This window comes from Labrus bergylta, chromosome 22 (assembly GCF_963930695.1).
Source record: "Labrus bergylta chromosome 22, fLabBer1.1, whole genome shotgun sequence".
In the NCBI taxonomy this organism is placed as follows: Eukaryota; Metazoa; Chordata; class Actinopteri; order Labriformes; family Labridae; genus Labrus; species Labrus bergylta.
In genome coordinates, this window is record NC_089216.1 from 15104693 (window position 1) to 15126903 (window position 22211).

The following is a 22211-nucleotide window of genomic DNA, read 5'->3' on the forward strand; positions in this document are numbered from 1 at the left end:
GTTGTTTACCATTTTACTGCTGTTTCATATTATATATATTTTTTATCGCTATTGTACATACTGCTTGACTCGTGCAGTAGCATTCAGATGAAGACCGACCGCTGGCCGAGGACGTTTGGAGGCAAAACGACGGTGAGTTGGGGGAAACTTTGCCTCTGGACCCTGATGACCTGGTTGGATTTTCACCTCTAACTTTTTGTTTTTGTTTTCTTGGGTTTTTTTTTTTTTTTTTCCCTCCACAATATCTTGATTTTGATGAGGTGTCGGTGACTTTTTGTAACCTACCTCCCCAAAATGTCGGGGAGGGGGGGTGGCTATCTACACGAAAGGACCAAACTATAGATTAAAGTATATAGAGACCCTCCCTACCCGTCCCCCTCTCTTAAAGCTCATTAAAATGCCTGTCATCATGGGGTGTCTGGTGTAGGAGAACTGTCATGTTTTGGGGTGTATAGTCAGTGCTATTTTTTAAAATGAATTGACGGACTTGTTAACCTTTTTGAGACAGAAACAGTGTATCAAGTTTTCTACATTGGATTCTGTATAGTATTTATTTTAATGGTCTTTAAAGAAATAAAGGTTTCTCCTTTTAACAGTGTAAACTGGACTCTGAATTGTTGAATAGCATGAAAACTCTAAATGGCCGAATCCTGCGTGGAAAGGCTCTTCTAATGTTTGTTTATGTACTAAATATAGGTTCTATTAGTTTTCAAGTATTTTCATGATACACTGCAGTTTGGGCCATGAAGTTTTTCCTCTAAACTTAATTTTTTCTTCCCTCCATTGTTTGAGTAAATATTAGTTATAAACCATCCTGAAAGCTGCTCTTCCTGCTTCAAAGACACTTCATAATGCAGCCTATTATACTGGTTGATGTTTTCCGTAATAAACTACAGTTGTGTATCAGTGTCATGTTCATTCAGTCACACATGCGCCTCTTTTTTTAATTATTTTTTTTAAATCCCACCTGCTCAAAGAGCTCAAACGTGACCGCACACTTTCGTCGGTTCGGTTTCCGGAAGTGGATTTCACAAATTACATAATCCATCGACATTTTACCAAATCCTACTATCAAGAGAATGAAGCCTGGAACCGAGACAAACAAGTTAGCCCAACACTCGAGACTAAAAAACAACAGTTTGTATATATATTTGTTTGTTCTGTGTGACGCTATTAATTACATTCACTTCGGTACAACGAGATTACCAGTAAATTCCGTGAAACGTTGCCATGGTAACGGCGAGCTCCACCAATCAGAGACGTCGCTCTGGCATGGTTAATGTAGTTCTTTATAATATGATATTCACAAATAGGTGTATTATAATAGGCCTTCTTTGCTGTCTCCGGCTCTAGCCGTGCTTCAAGTCCCGCAGTTAGTGCTGTGATTGGCTACTCACTCTGAGCTTCTCAAGCCCCTCCTTACTACGTTGTGATTGGCTACTCGTGCTCTCCAAGAGTAGTTGTGATTGGATGATTGTAAGCGCGGCAGATATCAGCTGAGTATCTTTTCTGCCATATGTTTCTACCCAGCGTAGCGACATTTTGACCTCTATTCGTGTTATATACATTTACATACATTTACATTATATATACATTCTCAATAAAACAACTAATAGTTCTTAATAAAAATTTACTGATGATTTAAAACCAGACAGGTACAGAATATATACAAAGAGTCCCATTGAAATTGAACATGAAAAGTTTTGTATCAGCGCCATGTAATCACAGAGAGTGTTGTGACAGCAAAAGGCCAACACCTGTGGAGTTTCTCAGGGACGGGGATAGCCGGTATTTTGTCTAATTTTTAAATGCTGTTAAATTGGCTTGGTGACGTCTTTTAGCCCAGAAATATAAATATAAACGTATCAGTTCTCCGAGGAGGATAAATATGGTTTAAGATCAATGACGCTGACCGTCCACTAGAGGGAGACATTGTTCTTTTTACTGCGGCGGGATAGTTCAGCACTGACGGCATGATTGTCAGAGAGATACGTGACAGACAATCATTTCTCCACCATGCAAGTATTTAAAAACCAACCATATGTTGTTTTGATTAAAGTTAGCGTCATAAATTACAAAAGAAAGCGAGAGAGCACTGTGTAAATTGCACAAACTTGTTGGAAACGTTTCACTTAATTGTGCTGTATGCAGGAGTTTCTCTGCAGCTTTTGATATTTAAAAACAAGAAATGATCGATGATTAGTGCCTCGGACTTCTACTTTTGTAACAGCTTTTGAGATCGTAAGAGTTTATTTGGATTGTATTGGATTTTAAAGAATATAGAGTCATGGCAACACAAAGCCAAACACTGTTGAATTCACCTGCTGCTGTAGTCCAGATGAAACCCTGAGTTGCTCCTGATTGGATGTTTATTTGTTGGTTCTTTCACATGTGCACAAAACTTTTTGAAAACTTCCTGAAATTTTCATGCTGGCCTTCTTGTAACTTTTCCACATGAAGTCAGGATAAGCTGATGTGAGGTGGCAGCAGGAGATATTCAGGAAAACTCTACAAGTATTGGGTGGTGACGTTTATTCCCTGTGATCTCTGCACGACCATAGACTGTCTGCACGCCACCTCTACCATCTCCGTGCTCTAATGAACCTGCTGCATTATGTTTCCTGTTCTCCAGTATGTTCTTCTCCACTCTTTAGTTCATATTGAGATTGTGGATGTTGTCATTCCATTGGATTACACATAACATTGATATAAAGGCAAATATTCTCATTATAATGTCGTGTAGCGGACTCTGTCCGCGTTGTTTATTTACGTCACGTCTTATGTCTGGAAATCCCCCGCCCCCCCTCCCCTCTGACAGGGAAAGTCCACCGCTGTGAGGAGCATATGTGAACGGCTAGGTCCGTTACTTTTTACTGGATGTTTTATATTTGAGATCGTTTATTTCCCGATCAGACACGGAGCAAGGAGGATGTTGGTACAAGACACGATCCGTAGGAGGCTAAACTGTGGAGAATATCAAACATTTGGAGCGCTGGTGATGTCAACAGCACCTTTCTAAAAGTTGAAAGATTTTCAACTTGAGCGCTTGGAATAAAGGCGCTGGGTGCTGTGCTCTTTCTCCAGGCCGCCACCTGCTGCTGCTAACGCTCTCTACTCATTGAAAACATTTTTAAAAAGATGCTCAGAAAAAAAGACACTTGGTGGACACGGGGCCCACGCTGCCAATAAACACTAAACGTAGTGTACAGCTTGATCTTTACTGTTGATGCACGGAGCAGCCATGATGGATTTAGAGTTCGGTCACAGAAGCTGCTCCGAGTTTCAAGTCGGAGTTACGAAGTCCTGAAGATGTATCTGACTGGAATGTCACATTTCCGACTTCTGAGAACAAATGGAACGACCCAAAGGTGTCTCGCTGTGAGGTGCATGTGTGAACAAGTGCGTGTGGAAACGGCTTTAAAGAGTGTTCAAGAGTTTACCTTCAGCTTTTGATTATTAAAAAGAAGAAATGACCCAATATGGAGCTCAGGACTTCTAGTTCTGTTTCTGTAGAATAGAAAAGGGACCGATATCATTTTACTCTTTACTAGAATCGTATCGAATTTTAGTTATTTTTATCATGACAAACCACACACAAACACACACACACAGGTTAACTGTCCCTGCGTGACGTCCCTGCCGCCTGAAAACAAGTGACGTCTCAGCTTTTTGTCCCTCTCTCAGCCTAGGTGGCCCGTCTCCTTCTAAAGGCACTTTCCCTCTCTGTGGCCAAGATGCCCCCTTGCCCATCCCCCATACACACACTCATGCCCCCCCCCCCCCCCCCCCCCCCTCACTGCACCCCCTGATGGGTGCTGGATTGTGGGATTGAGAGATGGTGGGGTTGTGGGGGGGGGGGATTATGCGAGTGTGGGGCTCGTAAAGGGCCTGCCATGCTCTTTCTGTTGTGTGACGGATGGCTGGGAGGCTGAACGGGCTGCTTTGCATGAGAAGAGAAGGCAGCAGAGGGAGAAAAGAGGGCTATTCAATGAGGCCTGTCACCTAAAACCACCCCCCTCCCCCCCCTCCTCACAGCCCACCCTTCATCATCCATCCCTTCATCCTCTCGTCCCTCCTCCTCCCTTGTTCTGCCTCTCCATCTCGCTCTCCCTTTCTTCCTTCGTTTTGTGGCTTTCATTCGTCCGTCTTCACTGCTTCTTTCTCACCCTATAATCTACCCCCCACTCCCGACCCCCCCCACCTCGCTGCCCTTCTTACTCCTTGATTTCATCCCACTTAATTTCTGTTCATTCACATTTTCCCTCCTTTCCATCACGCTGTTTTTACCTCGCTGAGTTCCATAACATTCAGATCCTCTCATTACTTTGTGCTTATTGTGAGCGAGCAGCTATAATGGAAATGTCATTGTCAGGCCTCTTTAACGCCAAAAGAACTCATGTGACTTGATGCTCTGACATGCTGACTGAGTCCACTTTTGAGTCAGCAGGAGATATTACGGCATAATTAGGTTAAAGCGGCTTTCCACCATTTTTAACCACTCGGGACAGAAACATAAACAAAACGAATCCCATGAATACAAGTGTTCGTAAAACTGCAACAACCTGTAACTTCTCCTCCTTCAGTCGCTTCAAAGTCGATCTAATCGAACAATAACGTCAGGGAGAATGGCGTCTCTCTCATGTCCACAGAGCGCCCACGTCTTTACGGCGCCAGTTCACACAACAGCCTTCAGCTACAAAGCAGCCAGTTAACCCGTCTCTATACTGTTTGATACGACGGCTGAGAGGAAGAGGACGGAGACGGGTGAAGCTAAGAAGAGAGAGAGCATGAGCGAGCGAGAGGTCGAGTGAGAGCAGGTATTGGTCGTATTTTTACACGTTAGAGCTGCAAGGCTGACGCCCAGCTGGTTAATTTTACTAAGGACCCGATCACACAGACGTGTCGCTAGCAAAGCCCTTGTTTTCCTCTGGTACAGGGCGCTTGCCGGACGCTCTCTCTGCTGCTAAGCAAAGCATTTTTCTTGCGTTTAGAGGGCATGCATAAAAGTTAAAACGTGTTCAATTTTTCAGTTCAAGACGCCGAGTCACAACGCTCATCACTATTGGCCGCGGCAGTCGATTGCATCAAGTAGGAGGCTTTACCTCCACTTTTCACGACATACCCCCTCCTCTTCTACGAGCAAAGCAACAGCAGGAGCTCTACGTTTGCTTAAACACATTTTTTCCAACTTATTTTAATTAGTCAAGTATGCGCCCGGAGCCCCGCTCCAGATAGCTGTTTTTTTCACCCAGATGAGCTCAGGCATTTTTGGAGCGGCCACGCCTAGCGCAGTGTGTTTCTGTGTGACCACCGTGCATTTACACTCAGAGCCCTTAGGTGGGCGACAAACGCACCAAATCAAATTCCTCATTTATGTTGCATATTATTAATGTTTTAAACACATTGACATCTCCTAGCACCATGGAGTCATGTTTGTGTCCGCTTTTTGAATGGAAGTTTAAAAGTACTCTGTTACCTCTGATTTGGTGTCCACCACCCTCCCTTGAAATATATTGGAGTTTTCACACTTTCACAAAACGCCTAAAAACACCAGTCGCAGGATATGACCTTCACCAACCCCTCCCGCCCTCTCATGGTGGTTTTTATTCTAAATCTGTCTTGTGTTCTCACATCAGCTCACCGCAACTTCTCGTGAACATTTACGGAGGGACTGGCAGGAGAAAAGTGGTAAAAATGAAAAGAAGAACAAAACGACCAGCTCGCTGCGGTCTAAGTTATCAGAGTGACGTTTGAGTGATGTTTAATGGAAGGCCGAGGGATTATAAATTACATAAGTCTAAGGTTTCTTAACTCGTCCACATCCCCTCAGTCTCAGCCTTCTCTCAACATTAACCCCTCCCTGACCACAGCTGAGTGAAGACTCTGTTTCCGTGGTGATGATGTTTTTTTTTTTTTATGGTCCTCTCAGACCTCCTGCTGTAGACGTCTTTAACGGCTGAGCGCTCCTCCCTCTGCAGGACCAGGTGCGGCTCGTCTGCTCTGTGCAGGCCGTGCCTACATGTCCCAGGATGCACTGCAGCCCCACTGCTGCATTTCTTCAGCTAAATGCTCTGGGATATGTAAATACAGCTGAAAACACTCCTCATCCAGATAACCCTCTGCTCTGGTGTTTTTATGCCATTTTTTCTGTTTGTAGTTCTGTAGCCTGAAGGCCGGACTAGTCTGTAGATTTTCTGGGACAACAACGAGGAACTCAGAAAACACAGGAAACAACTTAAAGAGTTTTTCTAACTTTATACCACACTCCGATAGACCGACAAAAGGTTACAAACCTGTAAATTAACCCTTTCATGAAACCTGGGGGAGAGAGGGAGAGGTCTCCTGACTTTTAAAAGAAAACTTTCCACTCGTGATGACAGAAAGAAAGAAGGAACCGGCTGCCATGTTGGCTTCTTCTGTGTCTGATGTGACACACAAACGTAACGTCAGAGTGTGTGAGGAGACGCAGGAGTTGAAAACCTCCTCCAACATCCCGACTCGAGACACGGAGCTGACGGACGGACGAAGAAAAGGAAGGAGAGAGGCGGGGAGAGAGAGAGAGAGAGAGGGAGATGTTTTTGAAAGAGGGAAAGAGAGAGGAGGGTGGATGGGATTCCTCACTGGGTTGTCATGGAGATGGAAACGGGAGACTGGAGCTGCACAATTCACAATTAGTCACAAACACATGGTGTCACACACACACACACACACACACACACACACACACACACACACACACACACACACACACACACACACACACACACACACACACCTGTTTGCGGGAAACTCTCACACTGACTGACTCACACACAAGATGCATCTTTGTTTTTCAGGCCATAATATTACCCATGATGCAACTTGGGTGTTTAATTTAAAGATATGCTGGAAGGGTCGTCTTGATAACAGATTCTGAGAAAATTCAACGATTCTCATACCTGTTTGATACCATGGCAACATGAAAGAGAAGTCCCAGACTCCTGTTACTTGGTAATGTCTTGATATTAATAAACAAAAGTCGCACACAAACTCCTGCACACCGTCTAAATTGCACAAAAACATGCGCAACATTTTGTATTTGTACAATTGAGACGACCTTCAGGAGTCGGTCTACAGTTACTGATCGCCTCCTTCCTTTCCTTCACACCTGTGTTATGAAATAGATGTAGTTTTTTACTTTTCAAACTTGTAGTCTTCAGATCTGTCTGCCTCTGACTCAGGTGACATCACTTGAGGAATCTATTTGGCTCCATGTGGAGACCTGATAGAGATGCAGCGTGTACATTAGCATCACTTGAGCATTAGCCTCGATGTTGGACGTAAACGTAGACACTGTGACATCATCACTCATCAGTCTGTCCACTTCTCTTCGGAAACCTGGAGGTCACACAGCCGAGGTAAGTAAAAAGAACGACGTGGAAGTAGCGTACGAAGAAGGGGCCATCCTCCTTTACTGACTTGATACTAACTTGTAACTGGAACATGGTCAACTCCAGTGTGATGTCATTCCCAGCTCCGAATTCAGAGGTGAATGGAATGCACCATGGTAGTCAGGAGGAGGCAAGAGGTGACGAAAATGAAAGATGTAGAAGTGTCGTAAAAAGTAGCAGAGTCCCCTATACGACACTATAATGAGAATATGTGTCTTTCTATCAATGCTACATGTAGTTGAACAGAATGTCAATGTGAACTAAAGAGTGGAGAAGAACATACTGGAGAACAGGAAACATGCAGCAGCAGGTTCATTAGAGCACGGAGATGGTAGAGGTGGCGTGCAGACAGTCTATGGTCGTGCAGCGATCACAGGGAATAAACGTCACCACCCCCTCCCACTCGCTCCAGGTGAATTCTCCTGATTATATCCTGCTGCGTTCTCACATCAGCTCACTCTGACTTTCTGCAGAATAAATACAAGGAGGCTGGAGGAGAAACTCTGGGTGAAGAGAGAAACATTCAGCTGTTTGTGTTCACACACGACGCTCAACACCAACACTTCAGGAGGTTTCTGAAGGTGTGAAAGCTCTTTTATTAGAATTTATTTTTTGCTCACACTGTTGGAATTTGCCTCCCACGACCTCTGAGTCTGTCTTTTACCTGAGCAGATTTGCAGGTTTGTGTCTCACCTGGGTCTTGCAGTCACACAAATGAAATCAGTAAATTTGATCTTAATCAGCTGTGCGATCACTGACAGAGAGAGAGAGAGGATGATTAAAGGTCGGTGATGGCGAGGAAGAGGACGGTGAGATCACACACAACGTTTCTTCTCCCCCTCCTGGATGGGGGACAGGGGTCCAGGTCTGGTGCTCAGGTTCTACTTGGGCGTTCTGACGGAGGGGTTGTCGGGGGAGCAGCTACCATCATGACTGTCCTCCCTCTGCAGACCCTGGATCGTCGTGGACTGGAGCAGGTTAAATATCGCCTCACAAATCAAGACATGTCAGTGATTTAGTGAGGAGTGGTCAATGCAGCCAATCAGGAGTTAGAGCCTCAAGATTAGTGATGAACCTCGATACTCCAAAGTACCAAAGACTTAAAGCTGAGGAGACACATGGATGTACAAAACAAAATGTGACGAGTTTACGTCCAATAATATCACAGCGTTCACCCGTCTCTCAGCTGTTTGCGGCGCTCAGATTCGTTATCTCTCCCGTGATAGCCTGTTTGTCTCGCTGTCTGCCTGCCTGCTTTTCAAAGTACGAATCGAATTCCTCTGCAGGTTATGCCCCGCCCACCTGTCACCCACCTGCAGCTTTATCTGCTCATCGTTTGAACACATGTAGATCAGATCTGTTTAGAATGAGTCACAGTGAGACACTGACCAGCGACAGGAAACCAAAACATACCTGAGCGAGAGATCATCAGGAGGTGAACAGCAGCTGCAAGCCGTGGATTTAAAGACTGAGCAGAGACTCCTGATGACAGACTGCAGAATGATTCCTCTGAGCCATGGAGACTACCTACTCCGAAGCAGGAGCTGAAAAGGTTCTTCTAAACCGGGTTCTAGGGACTAAAATGGTTCACAGTTCCTGCGGCGCAGAATCACTAAAAAGGGGGGTGGAGGTTTTTAATAGTTCCTGGGACTCTGAAAAAGTTCCTGTAGTCCTAAAACACAGATTGTTGATGTGGCGTGCTCATGACAGATGAAGCTCGTTTTGGAGTTTTCATGAGGATGAAGATGTTTTTTTTTTTCCAAAATTTATTTTCTGTACTTTTTGTGCTTTTATTAGAGAGAAAGGACAGTGGACAGAAATCAAGAAGGGAGAGAGAGTGGGGAACGACCTCCAGGAAAGGAGCCACCGGTCGGATTCAAACCCACTGCGCCACCAGCGCTCCAGGATGAAGATGTGTTCGAGGACTGAGCGTGTGTGGATGGCAGGAAAACCTCTGTTTTTTAAAATACCCGCCTACGTGTAGACCAGGTCTCAGTGGGACCATCACTAGTGCTGTGTTGAAGAAGACTTCTACAGATTGAGATCTTAAAGGAGAATGATGAGGAAATCAATCAGCTGAGAAATCGGGACATTTTATCATAGACTTATTCTGACAACCAGAGCGATCGCCCCCTGCTGGTTATCTGAAAGACTGCAGGTTTAGGCACCTGCAAAATGTTAAACTTTTAATAACTTTGCGCTTTATTTTTTAAATCCTTAGTTTCCTTTACTTTTCTTTCGTATCTGAATATAAGGGTTTTAATATTCAGGAATTTAAGGACTTCCTGAAAAAAGAATCACACAGGATTCTTTAGCTCAAGTGTTTAATCTTGAGAGAATTTTCTCAAACAAATGAATAAATTAGAGTTTTCTTTAAATTATTATTATTTTTTCTACTCCTGGATAGTTTGTCATATTTTAAATATGGCCCTGCAGAACACTGATTCAAAATGAATCGATTATTAAGATATTTGTTCGATTTGTTCTCTCTCTCTCTCTCTCCTTCCCTCCTCCATCAACAAGTGTCTCGCGCACCGTCGGAGTCTTTTCACTTGCTAATGCACGCGCACAGCCCGCAGCTCGGCGCGCTGTGATTGGCTGCGGCGGAGTGCACGCGGACAGCAGAAGTTTGTGAGAGAGAGGACCTGAGTTCAGAGTGAGTCTGAAGTCTGACAACAACAAGTGTGAGAAGGATCGCTCCGTGATGACTGCTGCTCACTCACTCTAACACACACACACACACACACACACACACAAACACACACACACACCGATCCCCAGGCTGCTCTGCGGGCGTGGCGCGTGCGTAATTAGCTGATTCGGATCACCCGGTTGAACCTGTAGGGGAACCTGGCTGCACGTCGCCAGGTGGACGGCGACAAAAAGGAGCTTCACCTGTTCTGAAACTTCACCTGACACCATGTACAGCATGATGGAGCACGAGCTCAAGCCCACCGGGCAGCCCCCCTCCCACCAGACCGCGCAGGGCCTGTCTCCGGTCACCGGGAACATCACCGGCATGGGAGGCAACGGCCACTCTCACCCGGGCTCCAAGACCGCGTGCGCACCCGGAGTGGACCCCATGGATAAGGTGAAGCGGCCCATGAACGCCTTCATGGTGTGGTCCCGGGGCCAGCGGCGCAAGATGGCGCAAGAAAACCCCAAAATGCACAACTCAGAGATCAGCAAGAGGCTCGGCGCGGAGTGGAAGCTGCTCACGGACGCGGAGAAACGGCCGTTCATCGACGAGGCCAAGCGGCTCCGCGCCGTGCACATGAAGGAGTACCCCGACTACAAGTACAAGCCGCGCCGCAAGACCAAGCCGCTCCTGAAGAAGGACGCGCAGGTGGGGAAGTACCCGCTGTCCGCCGGGAACCTGCTGGCGGCTGCGGCGGCGCAGGGGCAGGGGGGCAGCCCCAGGATGGAGAGCTACGGCTGGGGTCCCACTGGTGGATACGCTGGCATGCAGGGCGAGGCGCTGGGCTACACGCAGCAGCTGCACCGGTACGACCTGTCCGCCCTGCAGTACCCCCCCGCCATGACCGCAGCACAGTCCTACATGAACGGAGCCAACTCCTACAGGTGAGCGGAGACACAAAGTAGTCCCAAAGTGTTCAGCTCAGGACAGGACAGGTGTGTAGAGGGTTAGAGAACAAAGTAATTAAGTGCTCTGATTTTTTTCCTCAAAGAAATCTGTGACAACAGCTTCCTGATTCTAAAGTTGTAATTTATCTGTGTTTAAACTCCGACTCAGAGAGAGGACAAAGAGAGAGAACTTTAAAAGTTTCAAATGTCCTCAGTGAGAGTTAGTGAGGCTAAAGATGTCCTTAAATAAATCTGTCATCTTCCAAACTGTTGAACACTTTAATGGCTCGGGATTAAATTAAATATAGTTGATTAAAAAAAGTGACTTTAACAGCTGCCTGTAGTGAACATCAAGCTGACATCCCTCTGTGTGCAAACTTTTCATTTAGAGCTGCCATGTTTTAATTTGTATATTTAATAGTTTAGTCTCTGCTTCCACTGAGAGTCTTATTTATTAATAAAGTGAGAGGAGAGTTTGATCTGCAGCTTCTTCCTCAACCTGATTTTATTTCTCATAACTCAAAGTAGAAGTCATTAGATCCTGAACTGTTAATCACATCATGATGGAGGCTTTCCTAAAAACACACAAAGAGAGAGAGAGAGAGAGAGAGAGGGCAAGGTGGAGCTTCAAAAAGAACAAATCAGATTATTCAGTTTGCAGGGGTGTAAAAAAAAAAAAAAAACCTCCCTGATGTTATGTGATCGTTAATCTATTTTTTTATTTACAGGAACATTTGAAAACTTAATGTGTCGACTTTTTGAGGCGAAGTTTAACTCAGGAAGTCCAAATGTGTGAAATCTAACTGTGTGTGTGTTTTAAATGGATGAATAATCAAAGACCTCAAACTGGATTCAATAAACCGGCTTCTTGTCGGACTTTAGATAGAAGTCTCCGGAGAGTCTGTTATAATTTTGACTGTTCTCTCCCTGAAGTTTCAGACCTCCCTGCTCTGAAAACAGTCGACTTCATAACTCAGATTTCCTGCATGTGTATCTTTACTCTTTAAAGTTTCTCTGAAGTTTGCGGTCTTAAAAAGCTTCAACATATCGAACCGTAACGGCTGCATTGTCTGCTCGGAGTCGGTCCTGAATGAGTCTGAACTTTAAAATCTCAGTTTGATTTATTCTGCACAAGACATCCATGTTTTAAATCTTTTAAATGTTCAGATAAATCTGCTCTGACTGCGTCCAGAAGTTGTTTTGATTCTCTGCGTCATGATGTCGTCTTCACTCTTGACACTCGTCTGAAATAACGATTAAAAAGCTGCGATGCATGGCGACGTACTGAAGAGTTACCGCTGCATCGTCAGTGTTTCCTAAAGTCTCAAATCTTTAGATTCATATTTACATTTTAATGTAGATCAGTGATTCTCAGCCTTAGGACCCTCCTCCTCCATGAGATAGCCTAATTAGATATTTAATCAGAAATAGTTAAGTTTGGACCTGAGACAGAACAAGAGAAGGTCGTGTTTTAAAAGTGACCAAATGAAAACAGCTCTGCGTCCCACTTTCGGGTCCAGACCCACCAGTTGAGAACCACTTAGCTCCTGTTGCGTTTTTCCACCTGTTCGCTGTTAAACATCAGATTACAAAGACTCCTTTAATACTCTTCATCGTCTTTTTTCTTCTCTTCAAGTTTCTCAGTTTGTGTCTGACATGTTTCATTAATCGATATAAATTTTATTAACTTCATGAATGTTTTTAGTTTCTCCCTCAGCTCTCTGAATAAAACCTCCTCCTCCCCTCCCCCCCCCCTCCTCCTCCTCTCCTCCCCTCTCTCTCCCTCCTCCTCATCTTGTCTCCTCTCTCTCTCTCCTCCCCTCCTTCCTCCCTCTCTCTCCCTCCTCCTCATCTCGTCTCCTCTCCTCTCTCTCTCTCCTCCTCTCCTCTCCCCCCCTCCCCCTCCTCCTCCTGCGTTCTCCTCCTGCTTGTTATGCGTGCCGTGTGGCGCTCCGCTCTGCTCGCTCCGGTCAGGAATGTTGATCAGTGCGACTCGATGGCAGCAGGATGGCTCTGTGTGTGGTCCCTTTACCCACAATCCTCTGCTCCTGCTAAACCATTGTCCCCTATAACACTTGTGGGTCTCGGCCTGCTGCCGCCAACCCCCCTCTCCCCCCTTTAACCCCCCCCCTTCCATGAGGACTGTGATGAATGACGTGTAAATGGCGTCCTCTGCTGCAGATTGAAGTGATTGAGTTTCTGCGTGAAGTCGTTTCCCTCCATGACTCGTCTGTGAGTCATGTTACAGGACAGACGTGTTGCCACTCGTCCTCTCCCACGGTGACCGCACGCCAAACAACCTGAACTCATAAAGACGTGTTTAACCTTTTAGTCTCTTAGCGAGCAGAAATGAGCCTCAGAGAGCTTCACTTTGATGATTTTAAACGTCTTCACGACTCAAATCTCCTCGCTGAAGCTTCGGACACCAGAAAAGAACTTGAACTCAAACATTTGATCATTAGAGGGGAAAGTGAGCGTACCTTTGAAACATTTAGTAAATAAAACCTAAAGTTTGACATCCTGTTTCTCAGTGGTGATCTTCAGTCGATGTTTTCTCCTCGATGAGACTCTTGAGAGTTTCTCTGCACGCCACAGTTACAGACCTAACAGGCTGACTGACCGCACAAGAAACAAGGATAAATAAAAGTCCTTCAGAACATTCAAGAAGTTCTCCTGTAATGTCGTTAACTGGAGGTTATAAATAAAATGAAGAACGGTTTAAATAAAAACACAAACAGTTGATCTGTGCTGCCGACATGTTCAGTCCTCAACGATCCTGAAGGTGAAATGTTAGAACTCCTTCACACTCAAACCTGAGGAGGAGTTATTTGAGCACTTTAGATGTTTTTAATGTCCTTAAACTCAGAATGATTGAACTGATGCTCGATGGCGTGACACACGGCTGGGACTCTGCTGATCCTGGGTCTGATCCTGGATCTGTCTCATCATCGTGACTCGGCAGTTCATCTCGCTCGTTCATCTTTAAACCTTGAGCACGTTGAAAGATGTCAAATTCTCGTTTCTCAGAGAAAGTCGTGAATTCAGAGTGTCATTGGCCTAGTGGTTGATGAGCTCAGCCCATGTACGGAGGCTACAGTCCTCAAGTCGGACGGCCCGGGTTCAAATCTGACTTGTGGATCCTTTCCCGCGTGTGCGTGTGTGTGTGTGTGTAGTAAATGACAGTACTGAACATTCCCGGGAGGATTCACACATTAGTCTTATGGTTTAGACTATTCCTGATTTTTAACTTTCTGTCGTACGAACACAGCGAGTACATTTTGACCCGGAGTCAGCGGACGAGCAGGAGATAATTATCGAGGTGGTGACCCCCGAAGGATTAATGTCATCAACAATCAGGTGTGACGTTTGTAATCCAGAGGATGAATTTCAGAGTTTTTAAAAAGGCTCAGAGTTGATTCTCTGTGTGTTGACTTGTAACAAAGTTTTAAGTTTGAGTGTTTACACCGGACGCTGAGCGCTGCACGATAAATCACGAGTTTATCGTTATCGCTGTAAACACATCGCACAAGTCTGAATTTATCGCAATAACATTGAATGATTATATAAGGCAAACAAGCCGTGCTCGCTCTGCCCGGTCTCTCCTCTCTCTATTTCTCTCTCTCTGCTCCTCTCTCTCTCCCCTCGCTCTGTTTTACAGATCCCTCAAACCCAGAACAATCTCTCTTCTGTCTCCTAGGTTTTGCTTCCTTGTGTTTAAAGTGTTGTGAATAAGAATTACAGATAATTTTAATAGAAGAAACTGTGTGAGCATGTCTACCCATCAGCTGTTTATCCTGATTGTGCAGAACAGGACTCAAAGTTTCCCAGAATGAAACTGAAGATAGACATGTTAATTAATGATTCTTATCTTCTCTCCCTCTTCAGCCCGATGTCGTACAGCGGAAGCCCCCAGCAGAGCCCCGTTATGTCCATGGTGAAGGCAGAACCCGTGTCCCACTCACCTCCTACCGGGAACCCGAACCACCACCGGGGACCCCTGCAGGGGGACCTGAGGGACATGATTAGCATGTACATCCCCGGACCAGGGGGGGAGGCCGGGGACCCCTCTGCCGCACAGAGGGGCTACACCAGCGTGCAGCAGCATTACCTCACCGGGACCGTCCCACTCACGCACATCTGAGACTGAAACAGGAAGGGGCGGAGCCGGAGGAGCTCAAAATGCACAGCTGGATGGCAAGAGGCGGAGTCAGAAGATTGATTTAGGAGTCTCACAGAAACAGGTGTTCCTGCAACGTGACGATGAAAGTTTGATTTCTTTTAAAAGCTGTTATGGGTTCAAACTGCCTTCATGTACAGAGCTAAGGCTCCGCCCCCTCCGCCCTCCTGCAGACTTCTCTCCATGAAGGACAGCGCTGATGACACGTCTGTTTATTTTGTACATACAAGTCTTTTTTCCTTTTTTATATCTTTAGAGCTTATCCTTCATAAGTCCTTCCACACTCGTCCCTCTCATGATCCAGGCCGAGCCAGTCTGCGGTCTGAAGCCCGACCCGACAGTCTGGAGGACGGATCAGTCTCTGAGAGTGGGGAGGAAAAGCACAAGTCGAACGTTCTGTGCCTTGGCTTTGGTTGAGTCGTCTGCATGTTCGGTTGTACCTGCTGGATGAACACCTGTCAGACAATCAGCTGCATCCACAGGACGCCGACGGAGCGCGCGGCCCGTTTTCTTCTCTATTATTAGTTTTAGATTTCGACCTTTTGTTGTACATGTTTTGCTCTGGCAGTCATGAGGTTTCTTTTTTTTTAGGCTTTTAATATGAAATGTTACATTTCAGCTGAGTTTTAATCTCCACACCGCAGATTCAGAAAGTCTTCCTTCCAGTAAACGTTTCTGTGTTTGACTTCCTGTTTGTGTGTTGACCTGCAGGAAATGGGAATCTTTACACCTCCATCTTGTTTTAAATGTTTGTAATCACGTCCTTCTGTACTTTTTAATCCTGTGTGTCTCAGACTGACAGATCTGTTGTTAGTGCTGCTATGGACCTATACAAACCAGAATAATAAACCACTTTCAGACGGGCTGCCGAGAGGATTCTGTATTTTTAAACCTGGCTTATGGTTTTAGATATTTCTGTTACTCAAAGTTCAGTATATTTCAGAATCACTCCAACAGATTACTTCAGATTTCAGCAGCAGGTAAACAGTCTGCAGACGTTACAGTCTGTTTACCTGCTGCAGACGAGATATCTAAAACAAAGCCGAGGTTTGATGTCACCTGAGTTCCTCTTGACCTTTTTGAAGCATTTTTTTTCTACTAACCAAATGTGGAAACAGTCTTTATGAAAAAGGGAGTTTTGTTTTTTAATGAAAGTAATGTGTGAATGTTTACACGAAGAACTAAAACTTTTATACTGACTTTTGTATCTCTATTTTTAGAATGAATTGTGTGTAAATGCTGCCGTGTAGAGTTACTGTGTGTAGCATCATGTAAATAATGTACACATTTTTAAGGCTCTTATAATAAGAGTCTCTCTTTGATTAAAAAAAAAATCTTTGTTATGGGATTCATGACAACATTAATAAAAAGTACAAAGCCTTTTTTTTTCATGATTTATGTTTGGACACGTTTCATGGAACACTGACACATAATGCATTCAGGGACCACTTCATTAGCTACACTGTCCTGGACCCGTTCTCCCGCTGTGTTTATTGGGCGTTATGAACCAAACATACAAACAGTGGTGTTGATGCATTCATGTGGTGTCGGACACATTGGAAAAATGAGTGTCCAGGTTGTAAAATGCAAATGCACACCTGCTGAAGTTGGAACAACAACTCGGAAACTCAGGAAAGAATTGGGTGCCTGACTTCCTGACTTCATGTCAAAATCGTCATCACATGAGGGGCAAAAAATGTTTTGTTAATGTTAACATACTTTTTATTAATTCACATTTTGCACATTTTTTATCAAATGTAACAGTTACATTTCACACATCTTTGTAGCATCAACGCTGTTTTGTGCTGTTAAATCATTCAGACTTTCCGAACTTAAAGGGATACTTCACCTGTTGAAACATGAATCTGTATTGACATTGGGTCATACATGTAGTAGAAATGTGAAATACATTTTGAAGTTGGTGCCTTCTTGGCCGAGAAAAGGCAGAAAGTTTATTTTGGCTCGTGGATGAAGGACACCAGATGACTCCCAGAATGCACAGCACTGCAGGCCACTCCCACTAAGGTCCTCTATTTACAGACATTTACTACAACATATACGCCCGTTTCTTCAACTGATTTTGAGATTTCTTCCAGAACTTAATTGGCATCTTGGAAATTCCTGGCAGAAAAAAGACTCTATGTCTGTGTTCATAGGCAAACAGGCAAACAGGCTCCTCGTCCTCACCACAGCCGACAGTCTTCTGCCTCGGCGCTACATTGCGGCTCGTAGAGATAGCCACTAACATCTGATTCGAGCACAAGACCTTCAAAATCCCCTTCATCCATATCAGTTTGAAGTTGAAACATACTTTTTCCCCTATTGTCGGTTCTTCTCAGCTTTTTCCATAGAGCCTGTTAGTATAGCTTCCAAGCAATATGGCGTACATTAAGTTTAGTTTCTGGGAGTGAGTTCCCACCCACTGATCTGTGATTGGTCTGTAGCTTCAGTGGTCGAAAACATGAGGAAATAGCGTTGTAGTTTCACCCCCACTAACCACAACAGCCAACGATGACGCAAACTGACAATTTTTGCATCATCGGAGACTCCTTCTCAGACTTAAAAATACAAAGCTTTCCCATCTCAGGGGAAAATGAGGGCTGGATGCACGACCATTCAAAAATACTACCAGGTTTCTAATGATACAAAGCTTAATGCAAATGGGTGAAATATCCCTTTAAGTTACATGAACACACTGAAGTTGGAAGAACGACTTCACAACCTGGAAACTTGGACAATCCGAGGAGCACCTGAATGCAGCATGAGTCTGTGGGGGCCCCTCAAACCAGCACTCATCGCCATAATGTTAAAAAAAATGGTCCAACAGCAACATTAAGAGGCCAACTTACGTTTGGACAGGAGTATCGGAACGACATTGAGAATTGTCAGATGGGGCCCCATTAAGGAGGTTTCCTACTGTCATAGTAAAACTTGCACATTCTGAGCCACTGCTTTTGTTTAAAGTTTGTCAGCCCTTTGGGGGGCCCAAGCAGTTACCTGCCAGAAGACAAGTAGAACCTGTGCATACAATTTGGCATTAATCAGAGGTGGGACAAAATCATTGTTTTGTAAGTCTCAAGTCCCGAGTCCTGAACTTTGAGTCCTGAACAAGTCACAAGCTCTCTTCACCTCTTTCAGGCTAATTCCACGTTTAACAGCTGATTCTCAATGACAGATTTTGTGATTCCATCCGTGTTTTCCGAGTCAAGAAAAATCATAGATCCCCAAAATAACAAACACATAAATCTCAAGTATGTTTGAGTCACAAGGCTCAAGTCAAGTCGTGAGTCATTAATGCTGAAGTCCAAGTCGAGTTGTAAGTACTTCATGATGTTGTTCAAAGTTATCAGGTCATGTGACTCGAGTCCACCCCTCTGGCGTTAATATAGTGGGAGTTAATTAAGAGTTGAGTGAGCGTGCTCAGGTCTGCAGGCGTGTCTTTGCAGGATGCAACAAGTGAACGTGATTCTCATGAACTCATTAAACATAAATATCATATTAAACATTTATTTCTCTCTTAATGTCAAGAAGGATCTAATTCCTCTGTTTGATTTAAAGTTGTCGTTCATGAACACATCTTTTAGGTATGTTCAGACATCTTTAGATCCACTGTGAGGAAATATATAAATTACCCTAACACACTTTCAATCTGAAATGTGTATGCATGTGTGTGTCATAGTTATGTTTGGTTTTTTTCGAGAAAATACATGCATACATATCTTTACTCACACATACCTGTATGTATAAATATGTATGTTTGTAGGTATGTCTCTCTCTCTCTCTCATATGTGACTGTCTTCATCTACTTTGTAAGTTACTAACTACAATCTCTTCCTGGGAGCTCCTGAGCTCTCTCTCGTCTTGTTGGTTCCTCATGATCGTTGGTGTAGACGGCGTGCTGTTTTCCAACTTTCTGTCTCGGAGTTTTTTCCTCGCTACTGTAATGTTACTGAAAGTTTCTTTGTGCTCATGATGGATTCATGTTTGGTCTTGGTAGAAAATATTCACAAGAGTAGGACCTGCGCTTGTTGTGAAGTGTTTGCAGATACAGTCATTATGATTTGGTCTTTAACTAAAGATGTATGCATGGTTGTTTGTGTGTGTGTGTGTGTGTAAATAACTTGAAACTTCAAAACTGACTGAAACAGCGTCATCACATGATAACGATCATCAAAATACAAGAAAACAACCAGAGTTGACTTGTTACCACAGAAAATTACAGCCTTTGTATCTCGAGATAACGAAATAAATATATTGAAATAAGGTGAAAGAATAAAAAAATTACATTTCTGGTTCGCGGGAAAACGGAGTAAAAATAAAATATTTGTTGGCCATGTTTGTCCTCTTAGGGCTTCCGTACTAATCCTCCCTTCTCTTAATGAAATCTTCATAATAAACAGTTTATCAGCTGTTTCTTTATGACGTCATCCACCCTGATGGTTGTAGACACACTCAGTGTGACATTCCGTCATCACACCCACCTCTCTCCTCTCTCTCACGCCGTCCTCCCCGCTCTGTTCCCGGCCTCTCTCCCACCGAACCTGCGGGACAAAAGTACACATTCTGGGGGAGGGGGGAGGATCCGTCTTTAGAGGCTGGGATGATTTAAAGCTCGATTATTTACTTTCTTATCTTTCCCCCTCTTTAAAAAATCACTTTCTCCTCTCCCTCCTCTCCCTTTCACTCCCCCCCCCCACCCCCCTCCTCCCCCCTCGCATCCCCGCACAGAAAGCGGGTGGATGGCCGCTCGTAATTGGCCGTGTCGGAGGCTTCATTGTCCGCTTCTTTTCAGGCCGCAGGTGCATATAGTAAAGCCGGAGTCTCCGCTCCTCCCCCGGGCCGCTTTGTTCCCTCTCCCCACTTCCCCCTCCCCCCCGCCGGGCAGAAAATTAGGGCTGCTTTCTGGGGGCTTCGTCCCCGGGCTTAACCCTTTCACCGACCGCCGGCTTTCTCATGGAAATGTGAGAGAGCCCCGCACCGGCTAATCGGTCACTGAGAGGAGGGGGGAGAGAGGAGGGGGAGGAGGGGAGGAGGAGGGGGGGAACAGATGCAGCCAGGAGCTCCTTCAGATAAATTTAATTTAATTTAAGTGAGAGTGCATCAGTTTAAAACGCGTCTACAGCTGCAGACATTTATAAGTTGAACTTCCTGAGAACCTTCCTGCACGACCTGTCTCTGCAGAACTTCAGCAGATTCTCTAATTACTGACGTCACAGAGAGGAATGAAGTAAATGCCAACCTGCAACAAAAGGAACATTAATGCAAACATGTAAAAACCAAACAAGAGGGATGTTGAGAGGTTTTTATTCCGAGCTGTAGATTAAATCATGAAACATTACTTCACATCCGTTTAAGAACTTTAATATTCCTCCAACATGCTTCATGTGGGTTCAGTGTGAACATTTAGGACACTATGATAATATTATGCTTCTCACAGGCAGCATGATGGCTACTCTTCTTGAAATAAATCTGCAGGAACCAATCAGAGACGTCGACAGGAGAAAGTGATGTGTTCACAGTTACACAGGAATGAATGGACAGAACAGAAAGAACAAAGTGATGATCATAAAGTGTCTCTGTGAAGTTGACCTCACGTGTGCATGAATCAAAATAACTTTATTTATAACGCACACATTTACAGACACACTCAACATGAAGCATAGGTCCTAACCGTAGAATAACTATTTACAGTCTCTGGTCCTCACAGGAGGAGTCTGTAAAGTTCAAACAGAAACACAAGCACAGGATGCAAACGCTAAAGGTCAGCCCGAATAAATGCAAATAAAAGGAGTGAAGAAGAAACAACAGGCGGCGCTTGGTGAATGAATGCATGAATAAAAGATGCTAAACGGCGATGTCACTTCTTTCATACGATTTAAAAACACAGAATTCAACCAAACCTGCTTTGTTATCCTCATATTAAAACTGGTTTTCTTATCACAATCTGAATCATGCCAAATCTTCGGGAGCCAATCGTCCGTTACAGCAGGAATGAGTTTTCTGTCTTTCAGTGGACGTTAATGACGTCACGTAAAAGAAAGAAAAGAAGTAAAAATCAAACCTGCAAACAAGAAGCAGCAATCTCCAGTGTTAAATAATGAAGAAGATGCTGAAGTGTAAAATCCTGCAGTTCCTCAAGTGTCCACTAGAGGCTGGCTGCAGAAGCACAGGAAGTCACATACACATCCATTCTAAAAAGCCTGTTTTTACAGCAGAGATTAACATGTTTACAGCCTGGCTCAAAAAACCAAATAGGTTTGATTAGTTCATGTCTTGATCGACACACGCTGTACGGGGGGGTGAATGTTTTGATGATCATCAGTTTTGATTTGATGAAGGATAAGAGTTATTCACAATAAGGCGTGTAGCTGACCTGATTGACAGGTGGGCGCGATGTAACGGTTTGTCAGGAGGTTTAAAACCCGCCCCAGCTCCAGCTCTCAGCCTGTCGTTAGGTCGACTGAAAGTTAGACTGAGACAACATTTCCAGCATGGAGACCGCCATCGATGGGACTCCAGCGCCCCCTGCAGGAACAGACGGGGGTCAACACTCAGGCGTATTTAGTATTTAGTCTTATCTTTTCACAATGTGTGACCCTCTTCCTCAGCATGAAGGTGTTCTAAATCAGGTTTTATATTTAATGACTGTCAACTCATTCCTCAGGAGGAATCGGACGTCCTGCAGAAAGTTTCAAATGTTTGAAGTACGAATGACTTATTCTCTCGTATTATGACAACTCAAATTACAGTTTTTAATTTGAATCTCTTTTTCTTCGCAGATCGATTCTAATGATTTTTAAATCTACTTTAAAATTTCTACTCCTCAGTTGATTTTCATCTTCAGGAGGACTCCAGTGACCCCCCATAAGGACCTCCTGAGATCCTCAAGGATCCCCTGGAATCTCCTTTTGGAAAAGTTTTGGAGATTTCTCAAGGATCCGAGGAATTCTCAACAAACACGAGCTGCAGAGAGACGCTAGAAATGTTCTTAAAAGTTTAAAGGAACGTGCAGGAAGCAG

At 44.4% G+C, this 22211-nt stretch overlaps 1 protein-coding gene across 1 annotated transcript; it reads left to right on the forward strand.

Annotated features, from left to right (window-relative positions):
• Positions 1–10068: 10068 nt before the first annotated feature.
• sox19b (SRY-box transcription factor 19b) lies at positions 10069–16572 on the forward strand. Its single transcript, XM_020649253.3, has 2 exons — positions 10069–11012; positions 14901–16572. Exons 1-2 carry the CDS (start codon positions 10351–10353, stop codon positions 15154–15156), a joined length of 918 nt encoding a protein of 305 aa, XP_020504909.1. The 5' UTR covers positions 10069–10350; the 3' UTR covers positions 15157–16572.
• Positions 16573–22211: the final 5639 nt, after the last annotated feature.